The following is a 15,319-nucleotide window of genomic DNA, read 5'->3' as shown; positions in this document are numbered from 1 at the left end:
TTTTAATTAAGTGTCCGCTTCCGCTTGAATGTCTTTTTCCACTTCACAATCGTTTTGGCTTAGTTCATTACCTTTGTCCACTGGTCACATGCGGCCGCTTGCTTTGATTCACACTTCTCTGCGCCTTGCACAACAGCAACAGCAGCAACAACAACAATAACAACAACCATAACGAGTACGGCTGAGATCACATGATGATGATGATGATGACAACAAAGTTGCTTTTTAACCACGGCTAATAAACATGCACAGTTGATTTGTGCCGTCGCTTTTGCTCATTTCACTACCCATTATAAAGAATAACAATTGTAAAACAAAAATTAAATAAATTACAATTGCAATAACTTGTGAAAGGTGCAGCGATCGCATTTATGGCTCAATGAATTGTCAATAGCAGCTCGATTGAAGCTCCACAATGTTAATTGTTTAAGAATAATTGCTCAACAACAAATGAGTTGTTCCGGCATTTATGGCGCATAACTGTCGCGCCCCCCATTTTAAAACAATAGAGCAACAAAACTGAAGTTGAACGAACTCGTAAACTTCAGTTGGAAATTGCCCGAAAAAAGCGCAGCTGCTGCTTTTCTAATTGGGAAAAAGAGCTTTTTGTGAGCTTTTCGATATGATAGCGAATGTTTGTGTAAACAATTTGATGCACCTGCTCGGGAGCGTAACTTGTCCGCTCTCTCTCTCTCTCCCTCTCTTTTGCACTCTCTTTCGGTGCTGCCCTTGTGCGCTGCTCTCTTTGGGTAACTCGCTCGTAACTCTTGCTTCGATCGTGAGATCGTTGCATGCTCAGTTTCAGTTCAACCCTCGGGCGTTGCGGTTTCGTTAGCAGCTCGCCACGCGCGCCTTTTGCCCAAAAGTTGTCAACCGTCCAACTGTCAACTTGCAACAACAACAACAACTGCAACAACAGCAACAACGAACATTTAACGAAGCGAGTCGCGTGTCTGTCGATTGCTATATTAAATTACTTTAAGTATGTTTCTATTGCTTACGCACAACCAAAGTGTGTGTGTGCGTGTGTATGTGTTATGTAAATAGCTGCAGCTTGCGTGTGTTCGTGTGTGTGTAGCCTCCAAAAGTGCAATCGAAATGCACATTAAAGCCAAATCGGTTTTAAAATGACAACTTGTTAATTATCGCACCTCGCCATAACTCAACTCTTGATCTCCCTCTCTCTCTCTCTCTCTCTCTCCCTCGCCCTCTCTCTGTCTCTCTTTCGTTGCGTACGTGCGTAAAAAGCTTAATTTCAGTCAGTCAGTCAGTCAATCAAAGCGAATTGCAAACATTACGCATACGCCGCATATGACGAGCACCTGTGGCTTGCTTATTGATTTATCGAGATCCAGATATCGCATAGTACACAAATAATTGAACAATGGAGTCATAAATCTTACACAGAACAAGTTAAGCTGCCCTTAGGGGAAACGAGACTTTCAATTGAGTAATGATTGACAATCAAGGGAAATTAAATTAGACGTCTAAATAAGTTGCTTAAATATATTTTAGTACTAGGTTTTGCATAATATGCAAATCATCTGCACGATTTCTTGACATTATTTAGCATCAAAATAAAACCAACAAAATACAAAACAAACATAAACGTATAAAGAATTTGCTCACTATAAATTGGGAATGTTTTTATTTCGCAAATTTTTATCTCTCTCTCTCTCACATAAATCGTGCGAATAAAACCGGTTGACGAATTGATCCACACTTTTGGCACGAGTTGATCTTTGATCCAAAAACAAAAAAAACGAAAATTAAATTTTTATAGCTTTGTGCCAGGCTCAAAAAGCCGCCAATAAACTAATCAATTGTTTAATTTGAGCATTTCATATTTTTACGATCATCATATAAATTTCGAGTTTATCATTTTTATATCCCACAAATCCTACTAAACACATTCGACACGGCTGCAGCTCGTGTCTATCTGTTCAGCACGACAGCTGCTCACTCCCACTTAAAAGGCAAAAATTTAATTAATATGCATTTGCAAATGAATCGGATCAGACTCAACTTTTCAGCTCGATCTGTGTGTGTAGAATATTTTACGAGCAGATCAGATCAAATATAATTTCGCTCACATGGAAAACTACCCAGAGAAGAGAAATATGATGAGAATCTCGGCATAAAAATATATCAGCAGGCCTGCTTTAATTTTGTGAACTTGTGTCATGTGCCTCTTTGTTTTGGTTTTATGGTCAAAACACAACAACAACAACCAACGACGTGTTAATTGTTGCTACTCAACATGTGCGGCGCTCGATCAGAGTTAATTGAGTTTCATGTGCGGTGGATTGTGTCGCTTGCTTTTGTTGTTGTGCGTATCTATTTTTAGAATATGCTAAATATGCAACGGGACGAATGCTCGTTGAGGGCCGTAAATAATTTAATTGATTAACAGATCACAATCGTGCAATTTTCCAATAGCGTGATAGAGAATATTTGAGGGAATAATAATTCTCTCTCTCTTTTTCTTGACTTTAGTGAACCGGTTCAATTGTGGCTTAAATATGGTTCACTGGGCTAATTGTTTTGATGCATTTTTCTCTTACAACAAATTATCAACTTTCCACTCAATTTGACAGTTTTATTTATAGCACAGTTTTTGGCGCAAAAAGGGAAAAAATCCAAAAATTATCACAGCTTACACAGCATCGACAATCTAATGCGTAAATTGAGCCTAAATTTAGGAACTTTACTTGGAATCAATTTAAAGCTCGTGCTTAAAATCTATTTTTGTTGACGCATTGCTTCAATTAGCAAAATTTTGTCACTTTGGAGACGAACAAAACAAGAGACAACAACCGCAACACGAATTTTGCTGTTAATCTTGCCAAAAATAAAATGAAATAAAAACAAATAGGAAAGAGCTAAGAGAAATAAGATTACATATGGTTGAATGTTATTGTTTTTTTGCTTGCGGTTGCTTTAGGTTTGTTGTAATCTTAAATTTAGCTGCGGCCGGCGGTAATTGTTGTTGTTTTTGCTTTAGTTGGCAACCAATGCTGAAACACAGCTGCGACAATGTCGTCAAACCCAATAGCAACAAAAAAAAAAGGTCTAATAAATTGCATTTACAATTTGTTGTCTAACCTCCCATCAGCAGCTTTGCATTGCAATTGAGGAATAAGGTTTCCCTTTTGTTAATTTTCCTTGCGTTTTCTTCTTTCCTCTTCGATTCGTGTGTGTATTGTTTCCGCTTTTCTTTTTGGCTATTTTGCTCTAAAAATTGCACATTAGATCATGTCACAATAATTTTATTTGTTTGTTGTTCTCTTCTTTTTTCTTTTGCTTCGCTTTGTCTGTTGATTTCAATTGAAAAAGTTTTCTCGACCCTCGTTTATTCTCTCTCTCTCGACATGCTAAATGTCAATATAAGCGAAATGAACAAATTACCGGGAAATGCAGTGCAACTTTGATAAGTACTTTTCGGGTTAATCTCAATGTTTGCGATGGCATTATGCTCAAAATGTGTTCAAAGTGCAATCGTATTTCTTGGAACTCTGCAATAAAATTATGCCACAAGCTGTTTGTTTGTAGAATTGAATAAATTGGATGCAATCAGATAAAAATTGTATAAGATATTTACGAAATACTTTTGTATGGCAATCGATATACCAATTATAGCTTTCGGTATATTTGAGTACTTTGACGGTATATTATTTTAGTATATTTTTAGAATAATATCGTTAAAATCTACTACAATATCGATAACAAATTGTCAAATTTGACCTTCGGAAAATGTCGGTATTTTTTGGTATATTAATTCGTATATTGTAGTTAAAAGCTGGTATATTTCGTATATTTTAAATGTAGTACAATATCAATACACCATATATGGAATTCGTTATACTTTAGTATTTTTGTGGTATAATATTTTAGTATATTTTTAGAATAACATCGATAAAAAATTGTCAAATTTGACCTTCGGAAAATGTCAGTATTTTTGTGGTATATTAATTCTACATATTTTAAGTGTATTATACTTAAAATCTATTATATTTTGTGTATTTTAAATGTAGTACAATATCAATATACTATATTGAGAATTCGGTATAATTTTTTATTTGTGTGGTATATCATTTTAGTATATTTTAGTATAATATCGTTAAAATCTACTACAATATCGATAAAAATTGTCAAATTTGACCATCCGAATATTTCAGTATTTTTGTAGTATATTAATTCTACATATTTGAAGTATATTATACTTGAAATCTGGTATATTTTGTGTATTTTAAATGTAGTACAATATCAATACACCATATATGGAATTTTGTATATTTTAGTATTTTGTGGTATATCATTTGAGTATATTTTTAGAAAAATATTTTTAAAATGTACTGCAATATCAATGAAAATTGTCAAATTTGACCTTCGTAATATTTCAGTATTTTTGTGGTATATTAATTCTACATATTTTAAGTATATTGTAGTTAAAATACGGTATATTTTGTGTAGTTTTAATATAATAGTACAATATCAACACACTATATATTGAATTAGGTATGCTTTAGTATTCTTGTGGTATATTATTTTGGTATTTTAATACCACAGTGTTTTGCTTGTATCCACACTCGACTGTAGGTTTTTTTAGTTGTATTATAACTGTATATTTTTTGCAGTTCTCTTCGAATGTAGAACTTTATGATGTGATTCAGCCTTTCAAATCGTAGTTAATTTATGACTCACTTAAATCATCATTGCCACACACACACTCACTCATATATACCCAGAATATTCGTATTCATTCTCACTATATTTTGGCATATTTATCACGTATAAATTGTGCGGCGCACATGATGTGTCCATCGTCAATTAACAAACCTTGCGAAAAATTGTGAATAGATCGTGAGCGCTGTGTTAGAATCTGTTCACGAATTGGTTAATAAACTACGTCAATTAGAATTAGTGCACATCAATTGGATGAACTTTCAATCTTCAACAAAAAAAAAAGAAAAAAAAACCATATCTCAGATTGTGTCGAAAGGTTTGGCTGCCCATAAAGATATCTGATATTATAAATAGTAATCTATAATGGGGCACTCTATTAATTGCGAATTAACTTTATGATGGCGATTAATCTCAGAATTGGTTGCAGTTTATAATGGCTTTAAAATGTGTTTTGTTTTTTTTTTTTACAATAATTTGATTATCGCTTGCAGCGATTAATGCGTATTTAATAGGGCAGATAAAGGGGCAAAATAGTTAACTTATTTGTTTAGCTCAAACAAAGCGCCATAAGAGCTCGATTATAATTGGGGAAAACTGAAAAGTTCCCCCCTTAACAGAAAAAATATCTTTATTACAGCAGTTTAGCGATAAGAAGCAATTATATTTAGCACAGCTCTTGACGTGATCAGAATGATTTCTCCAACTTTTACTAGGAATATGTATTTTTATGTTTTATAGCGGTTAATTTCATGAATAATCGCTTTACGAATAACTAAAAGAAAACTCGAAAGAACTGCATATTAGATGAAGAATTATAAGAATGTTATACGTAAATAGTTTATGCTTTTTATCTTAATAATAAAACTATAAACATGGCATGCGTCATCTAGATATGCATTATATTTTGTTGTTGGCCAATTTAGGTGTCTTTGAAACGTGACGGAAATTAGTGAAATTAGTGTTAGCAAGACATCGCGGGTTTATCCCTTCCTATCTAAAGTACGTATATCAAATATGATCTGTTAAATTTAGACGAGAGGTGTTGAGCAAGAACTTTCTTGGCATTTGACTCATCTGAGAAAAGTCGCTTTAATGGCTAGCTATACAAAATACTGAGATAGGCATTTCGAAAAGAAAATTGCCAATAATTTTGTCGGTTTTTCATGTTTTTCCCACATACACATACACATTTTCATTTGGTTTTTGCTGCAAAACGGGTCGACTAATTAATCATTTGGACCCAAAACACAACATTTTCACAATGGCCACGCGTTGTTTATTTTCAATATTCATGTATGTGTGAGGCTATATACTCAAGTGATATATAGTATGTATGTATGTATGTATAATTGGTGGGTAAACAAATGGCGAAAAAGATTTCACGTACCTTGACTGACGAAACATGTGAAAAATCAATTTGTGTATACGAGAATCGTTCAACTAATGCTAAAAAGCGTAAAAAGAAAGGTAAACACAAAATGGGAAGCGGCAAATTAAATGTTTTTCTTATTTTTTTTTTTTTGTTGCGGTTGCTTTGTTGAAATGCGGTTCGCAGCAAAAGGAAATAGAAACTATCACGTGAGATGAAACGAAACATTACAGCTGCTTAATATAGGTGAATGGAGCATTGCCATTTATATATATATAGAGATGTGGAAAATTTGTGAATGAAAAACTGAACAGCTTGCTGAAAGCAAAGTGTTGCTGACGAAAGGTCAAGAATTATTTGTGGATAATTATTCTGAGATATAGAAAAAAAAGATAGTATTTTTATTTGTGGAAAAATCTTAATACAATTATACTGAATGCCATTCCGACCATTTCCTAATATGGCAATTTGAGTTTGATATCGGAAAACGTTTCCATTTCCCTTCCACATATCTCATCTATCATTGCCAAACATTATCATGCCGACGTTTCTCATCAGCCATAAATAAGTCGGTTTGCATGTGTATCGTCTCTGTGTATATTAAGCATCCGTTAACACAGAAATTTTCCACAAATATTTCAACGATTTTCCACTTGCCACATTGTTTGTTGTTGATTATTAGGTCCGCAAAGGCGGCCCCAAAAAAAAGAGGCTCATAAATCTAATTTGCTGTCTAAAAGAGAAACTTGGCCGTATAAACAATTTTGATTGCGGCATTTCCCAACCTGAGCTCGTTACGTATACGTAACGTATGCAGGAATTTTTATTCTTTTGGTGGCTTTTCCAAGCATTCATTTCGCTGCATTGCCAAATCGTGAGCTTACGAAATTTTCCTCACTTTACAGCCGTCGGGGCTATTTTTAAAAGAATTTACACATAGATTTGGGTCGTGTTCTCTCACGTTGTCATCCTCGCTCTCCCACTCACTCACACACACATAAACACACGTAAACATTGTCGTGTTGTTGAAGCTGTCAACGGGCAGCGAACAGCGAATAGCGAGCAACAGGCAGGCAAAGAACGAAAACAGAAAACAGCTGTTGACGACGGCGCTAGCGATAAGCAACAAAACGAAATACTATGTGAACAGCAACAACGCGAGTAGTGAGCGCATCACAGCACGCAAGCAAAAAAAAAAAACAAATACACCCACAGCGAGAGAGAACAGCATGAGCCGAAAACAAAAAAGCTTTAGGCGCAAAGCTTGCACGCGCCAACTTGTGATCACACGTCGCTCTGCCGCGCGCCATCAAGGCACACGCCACTGCACTGCACTCTCTTTGGGTCACACGCGCTCTCAGGCTCTCCCGCTCTCTGACTCCCTGACTCTAGGCGTTCTCTGACTCTTCCTCTCTCTCGCTGTCTCTGTCGCTCTTTCGTGCTGGCTGGCTGTCTGGCTAGCCACCCCATTTGGTGTTGGCTTTCGGTTTCGTTGCCGCAAGAAACTGAACGGCTGATCAGAACATTGAACGCATTCAAACGAGTCGGACGTATGTGGGCCGTTTACGGGAATTATGAATTAGTCGGAATCGAATCGATTTCGCACTGAATTGATTTCGATTGACAGAAACCCTTTTTTCTGTTTTAATGATGTTTTTCAACTCACACACACGCACGCAAGCAAAAAGCAAACAAAACCAAAATCAAGCAACAGTTCAGTTTCAATTTTAATTCAACATTTTTGAAATTCTTTACACAACAAATTAACAAAAAAACCGAAAACAAAAGGAAAGAGAAGCAGCGCGTATGAAATAAAAAATAACAATAAAAAAATATAAAATGTGAATTGATAAATTTGAATGTACTGCAAATTAAATTCAAGTGCTGCGCTGCGCCGCTCGCACGACGAATAAACGAGGCAACCAAATTGCAGAGCGCAATAAATTAAAACAATAAAAACAACAACAACAAAATATAAATAACAGACAACCGAAAACAAAAAATCTACATAAATGTATTTGTTGTTGTGGCTGTGTCACATATAAAGTAAAGTAAAACAACAACAACAACAGAAGCAGAAGTTGACAAAAAATACTCGGTGCCAAATATAAGCAAAGTAAACCAAAAACAACAACAACAACAAAGCAAACGACGAAAGAAGCGACTCAAAAATGGTTGGCAAAGTTTTGGGCATACGCGACTTGGAGCAATTCAGCAGTCGACGAAGCAGCGTCTACGTCGATCCCGAGTGCGAAAAGTTCTTTGAGCTGCCCTTGTTTATAGCGGCCAGCTCGAATGATATAACAACCAAATGCCAGTGCTGGCAGTTTAGTCCAGGTAATAAACTCCATCATAAACATTCAACAGCAGCAGCATCAGCAACAACAACAAATAATAAAATAAAAAAAAATGTGTTAGCTAATTTCGAAAGTAAACTCCATAAAATGTTCAACTTTTCATTTAAACGCCGCATAGTTATCTTTAGCTTTTATCGATTATACCCGCTACCCATAGGGTAGAAGGGTATTATAACTTTGTGCCGGAAGGAAATGTGTGTAACAGGTAGAAGGAGGCATCTCCGACCTTATAAAGTATATATATTCTTGATCAGCGTCAACAGCCGAGACGATATAGCTATGTCCGTCCGTCTGTCTGTCCGTCTGTCCGTATGAAACACTGTATCTCAGAGACTATAAGAGATAGAGCCATAAATTTTATTCGACAGTATTTCTTATGTTTGCACGCAGATCAAGTTTGTTTCAAATTTTTGCCACGCCCACCTCCGCCCCCGCAAATCAAAAAATTGAATAACAAGCGTAATTTTAAAGCTAGAATTGCGAATATATATAATATAATATAATAGTTATGATTCGATCAGATAAAAATTGTGGAAGTTATTAAAGAAATACTTTTATATGGGCTAAAACGCCTACTTACTAGGGCTCTTAGTTGCTTTGGCCTGGTATATTCTGCCGTCTATGGTATATTTTGAATGCGGTACTATATCGATATACAAAATATACCATTTGGTATATTTTTAGTATTTTTGCAGTATATTCGGTATATTTAGGGAAAAATAAAAGTGGGTAGCGGGCATCTCACAGTCGAGTACACTCGATTGTAGATTTCTTACTTGTTGTTTTACTAAACCAAATGTGAAACAAACTTGACATCAATCACAGTCGATTGTGTGTTTTATAGAGTTTGCTAGGGATCAACAAAGCAGCTGAGATAAAAACACATCCAACTCTCTTTTAAAAATAGCAATATAAACATAAGATATGTCGAGCCCAAGTTTATGGACCGAAGGTAGTCGAGAGATAATTAGTTAAATACGCATGACTAAAATTAGCTTAATTAGGATAAAAAGATAATGTTAATTACGCGTTGCTTCTTCTTCTTCTTCTTCTCCGATGTTAAAGGGCAGCGTTTTGTTTGACGTCACGAAATTGTTGTGCAAAATCGTGCAAGAAGTATAAAAATATTTTTGGTAAATTATCATAAATAAGTTAATAGGTTTTAAAGTCAACAAAAGTGGAAACATACGTCAATAAAATAATGTTGTGAAAATGTCTATAAATTGATTAAAAGTCAAAGTGTTTCAAATGATTAACATTTTAATTAATTTGTTATTATAAAATGTATGTAAAATAGTTGTAAATTCTCAACTACGAGTATTTGAAATATTTTATTTATGATGCAAGGCATATTAAAAACGATTACAAGCGTAAATTTGCAATTATTTTAATAAGAAATTGCATTCGCTAACAATTATTGAATGAAATTGTTGGTGTCGAGAGGAAAATTACCGCATCTACGTTTATTTAATGCTATTATAACAACGTTGTATGTGTTTGTTTGTAACTTGTTGCGTTTCTCGCTAAACATTTTCATTGCAAAGACTCTCTGACAAATGCAAATGAACTGTGGCGAGGATTAATTACAATCGTAGATAGAAGCGCTGGAAATTCAAACGAGCCTCAGTCAATTATATTTTTTTATTATTGTTATTGCATTTACAACACTGCACAACAACCACCCACGTCCCCCCTCACTATATCACTTCTATATCATTCTGGCGTCATTTGATATTTAACAGCAGAGCTTTCACATGCTCATAACCGAGTCAATTTTGGTTAAATGATATTAATGATATTTTTCAAGGCGTAGTAAAAAAATTCAACTATATATGGACATTGCATATATGTGTATATAGCATATATATATATAATTCTGATTCGTTGAAATTAACAATTTGTTTGATGACTGGCGCTGGGCTTGACATCTTATCAGGTTTGCTGCTCCGGGGCCATTTAATGACAACAATAACAAAACAACGAACAACAAATAAACCCAAAGTGTGTCTCTGTCTGTGTTTTGTGATAAGTGATAAGAACCGGGGACGAGCAGCAACAGCTTAACAACAACAACTACAACTACGACTGGCATGCAAAAATCGATCAGCTGTCGCGTTGGCGTAATGTACGCAATGCACAATCAATTATCCGCACTTATTCGATAACTAATCAATATGGCAGCAGCACTTCGATAACTCCGCCAATCGACAGCAGAAACGACAACGTGATTGTCCCCTCCCCCGACCTACATCTTGGCCTCCTAAAGCAGCTGACCACCTTGCTAGCTAGCCGGCTGATAAGTGCTTTGCTGCATTTCGCAGCTAATCGCAAAACAAAAAAATACTCGAGGTATTCGCACTTAAACCTAACATTGAATAATATCGATCTAGCAGTGTCATATGTTTGATTTTTTTTTTAAATTCCAAACAGATTTGAATCAATGATTCAGGTTTCGGGTATTCTTGCTATCTCTATTTAATTCGTTTCGATACAAAGCTTCCATCTGTATAGAATACAACAGAATCTGAACATTGAATGTGTTTCGAGACATTACTAACTATCATGTCTAGTTTACCCAGCAATTAATAAGTCAAGTATGAGCAAATCAGTATAACCAATTGTCATCTGTGTTTATTTTAATCTCTATTAAACAGCATCTATTTAGCAATTACATATGCCTGTCTTTAAATTCCATTTTGTTGTTGCAACAGATTTGAATCAATGATTCAGGTTTCGGGTTTTCTTGTCACTTCAATACAACCCAATCTTAGCAATTGTCATATCTTTTTTCATTAGTATCGATGTATTACTTCCATCTTAATGGAATGCAACTGCATCTTAACAAGTTCCATTTCTATTTAATGTGTTTCGATGTGTGACTCCCAGCTCTAACGATCTTGGTATGGGTTTCAAAGGCAATTCAATCTAAGCAACTATCATCTCTATTTAATACGTTACGGTATATTTTATTACTGTCTTCTCTATGAAATGCAAAATAATCGAAAGAAAACCCATCCATATTTAAGGTGTTTCGATCTATGACTTACATCTCTAGTTTACATATCAATTAATGAGTCAACTATGGGATTTTGTAGCAACTCAATCTTAGCAAATGCCATTTCTTTTTTTCATTAGTTTCGATATATTATTTGCATCTATATGAATGCAACAGAATCTTAACATCTTTGTGTTTCAATGTGTTTCGATATGTGACTTCTTCTATTTACATTAAGTACGAGTTTTCGTGGCAACTCAACTTAAAGAATTCCCATCGCTTTTAATTCATTTCAATACATAATTCCCAACTGTATGGGTTCAGTACTTCAATGCATTACAATGGAAACAATTGCCATCTCTATTCGTCATGTAACTCCCATCTCTAAGAGGCGACATTTCTCGCCCCAATTAGCCCGAAACAATAGTCATTTAACTCCCATCTCTAGTTAACATTTCAATCGAATGTTTCTTCTCAATTAGTTCACTCCCTTCATATTCTCACTTCAATTAGAGTTCCCCTTTGTGAACTCGCTGTATCGATTGAATTCCATTCAATTTGCATTAGCATTTAATACAATATATTACTCAAAAATTACTCACACTTGTAGATAAACGCGTTTGCTTATCAATTCCATTTAAAATTCGAATTCAATGTAAGACAAATCAAATTGATAATTAATGCTTGCTTTGCGGGTACTTAAAATACAATCTATTTATTGCTGAATTTTGTTTGCACACCATTCAAGTTTAATTATTATCATTATCTTGCAAATTTATAAGCATTGATAAAGCGTGTATAATTGAAGTAAGACATTCAAGCGATAACTGTCAATGAAACAGTTGAATTTCATTTTAATTACAGAGACCATTTAAAAATCCTCAACGAGTATGTAGAACAAGCATCTATCAATAAAGCTTATCAATGCAGTGCAATAAAACAAGAACACACACACACAAATTTAATTGCAAACTCAAGTATTTTATTTGCCACTCGTGACGTATACGTAATTTGTGTGAGTTATTGCTGAGAGGCAAGTTCAATTGGTTTTTGCCGCAACAAGGGTTTTGGTATGAGCCTTAAATGGCTCTAAGCGAAGGCTTAGTCTGCTTATCATTACAACGACAACCACCGCAACCGCAACAACAACAACAATAACAACAGCAGCAGCAATGTCATATGAGACTTTAAGTGGTCTCTGGTAGCTGAGTTATCAGTTTGCCACTTGAACTGCAACTGGCCAACAAACAAACCGTTTACTTGGGCAAAAACAATATAAGACCTGATATACATCAGTTATATATACAATATATAAAGCTTAGTGTTGCATGATTTACAATTTGTGTCGTGCGGCACGTCATTTAAGTTGAGTTGAGTTCAGTTTCACAGTTTCTTTATTTATTGTTAGACATTAAAGTTCGTGACCTAGCCCAAGCGAGAAACACTTGACTAACTAATGATGAATGTTTCTGTTTCTGTTTCATTCCAGGCAAAGAGCCAGCGCTGCGCTCATTCACTGAAATCCAACAGCTGCTGCAGCAGGGCAAAAAACACATTGTTAAGAACATACTCAGAGAGAATTCGTGGCCAATTAATTCACCGATTCGCTCACAATTGTGGCCACAGCTCTGTGCCCAACACTTGACCAAAAGCAATGTGCTCGATGGCTTCTACTGGGAGATGGTGCATCAGGTGAGTTAATAATTGAAACACATTATTAAATAAATGCTAATTAAGTACACTTTTGAACTTAGGTCTTTGGCACCACGGAGCTGTCGGAGAAGCCGATCATGTTGCCCGCATTTGTGGATGCCACACATTGTTTGCCGTACCATTTGACGGGCACGGGACGCTCGGTTGCCGATCGCATTGTGAATGTGCTGGGCTACGATTGCCCCGACATTACCTACAGTCCAGTATTGTATCCAATTACATCATTACTTTTGCATTTCATGTCGGGTAAGTCTCTCAAATACTACGCAAACACAAATCAAATTAAATAAATCAACTCACGTGAGTTACGTTGCCCTTTTAACTCGAGAGTTTCATTTTGATTTTCTCGTTATATATTTGTTTTTCTCATTAGTTGTGTCGACTACACAAATAATTGCTACAAATTGTAATTTACTGCTTTGCTGCTTCTTCAGCAAGTCGCGTCTCTGCGCAAATTGATGTATCGTGATTTTTCTGGCTAATTGTTTTGGTCAATAACAAAATCAATAGACACAGCCCTTGGTTGTACACAACTGAATATTTGTTTTGTACTATGTACTTGCATAGTAAATAGTTCCGCATTTGTTAAGAGCAGACTTCTATTGATTCATTTATTTTTAAGCTGTTTCAAATTGGATTAATCTGGTCGCATGTGGGCAGAGATTGAACGAGCCGCTTAATTCCAGCCGAGCAATCGAACAGTGAATTAATTCAACAGCTATTCATATTCATCAAATTCGTTAGGGATTCTTTAATTGTTGGACAGTTTATTCATATTTTTAAATGACAACTTTTAATTGTTTTAGCACACTCTTTAAATCGAACAAATTCATGTTCGTAAATCCACAACTTTATTCATTTATTCAACGCACTGCCAAAATATTTATGTAAACAATATGAAGCTGCATTCAGTTACGGAAATATGTGCAACCGGAAAAAGGTTTTCATTTTAGTTTCATTGTCAACCTTTACAAATTTCCGTAGTTCTCACATGTAGCAAGCACCTGCCTGCGATTACAAATGACAGGCGCCTGACCCGGTTCTGTAACCCTAACAAAAAAAAGAGGAAAATAGTATTTGCTTATCATCACTTGCATCGCGTATACGCAGTGTAATCTCAGCTTCAGCTGAACTCTGAACACCCCCATTTGCAGAGAGAGAGGGAGAGAAGGAGACAAACAATCGACTTCAATCTGGGTTCAAGAGTGTCGCGCACTTAATTTAGAATATGCGATTATCTCTTGAATAAAAAAAATAATAATAATAAACGCGAGTAGTCGTACCTATGCCTATTACAAACATACTTATATGCACTCTGTGCTTTCTGCGCCTTACTTGCGAGAGAGTAAAGCACATGACAGACCTGCAACTGATACAGCTGCTGTCCAGATAAGCCTCGACGAGGAGGCGCAGGAGGAGGAGGGGAAGTACTCGGAAGGAGGTCGACTTTTGAAGTTGACTACATTTTAATGCTTCTTTGTCTCAAGCTGAGAGTCTCAGTCTCAGTCTCAATGTCTGTCTGTCTCGCGTAGTATTTTGGAGGTTTGTTTACATGGCGCGAAAAAGTTTTTTTAAAACGTTCTAGTTATTGCTATAAATAGTTGTAAGTGGGGAGGAGTACAAAGGTTCATTGTTTACAAACCGAACATGTAAACTTTTTTGTTGTTTCATGGAAGGTCGCATAAAGTAACGAAATAAAATGAAAGCAGACAGCTGCTCCATCTGGATGTCCGAAATAAAATCAACAGCAAAAAACAAAAAAACAAGAAAGAAATGCAATAAAATTTAAATTGCATTTTCAATCAGCATTTCAACAGCACTTTGTGCATTTCAAGTTCAAGAGTCTCACATAAACATTGTATAAAAAAGATTGTACATGCCGTCCGTCTATATAAACGCGACAGTACAAATACTCATGAGTGTGTGTGTGTGTGCGTGAGTGTGTGTGTGTGTTTGTCTGTCTGTTTGTCCGATGTCTATATTGGCAGTTTGCATTGCGACCCGACATCTTGTTGACGTCATTGACTCGTTATCGTTGTCGTTCAATTTTATGCAAATTTTGTTTTGCTTTTTTATTTTTGCCTGCTTCTGCTTCTGCTTCTTGCTAAACGGCAGAATTATTATTTTTTTATTTTGCCTGCAGTATTTGATACTCGTTTGGCATGTGACACACATTTTCCCAACAATTCTGGAATAGAT

The 15,319-nt window shown here is 35.6% G+C and overlaps 1 protein-coding gene across 1 annotated transcript in view; it reads left to right on the top strand.

Moving 5' to 3' along the window:
• The window catches only part of LOC132783621 (GTPase-activating protein skywalker), a 55,300-nt gene that overhangs the window by 29,276 nt on the left and 10,705 nt on the right, over window positions 1-15,319 (top strand). The window contains 2 exon segments of the mRNA XM_060788914.1: window positions 12,897-13,099; window positions 13,162-13,366. Coding sequence (XP_060644897.1) covers window positions 12,897-13,099; window positions 13,162-13,366 — 408 coding nt within the window.

This window comes from Drosophila nasuta, chromosome 2L (assembly GCF_023558535.2).
Source record: "Drosophila nasuta strain 15112-1781.00 chromosome 2L, ASM2355853v1, whole genome shotgun sequence".
NCBI lineage: Eukaryota > Metazoa > Arthropoda > Insecta > Diptera > Drosophilidae > Drosophila > Drosophila nasuta.
The sequence above is the reverse complement of the archived record's forward strand: the minus strand, read 5'-3'. Positions and strand labels throughout refer to the sequence as shown.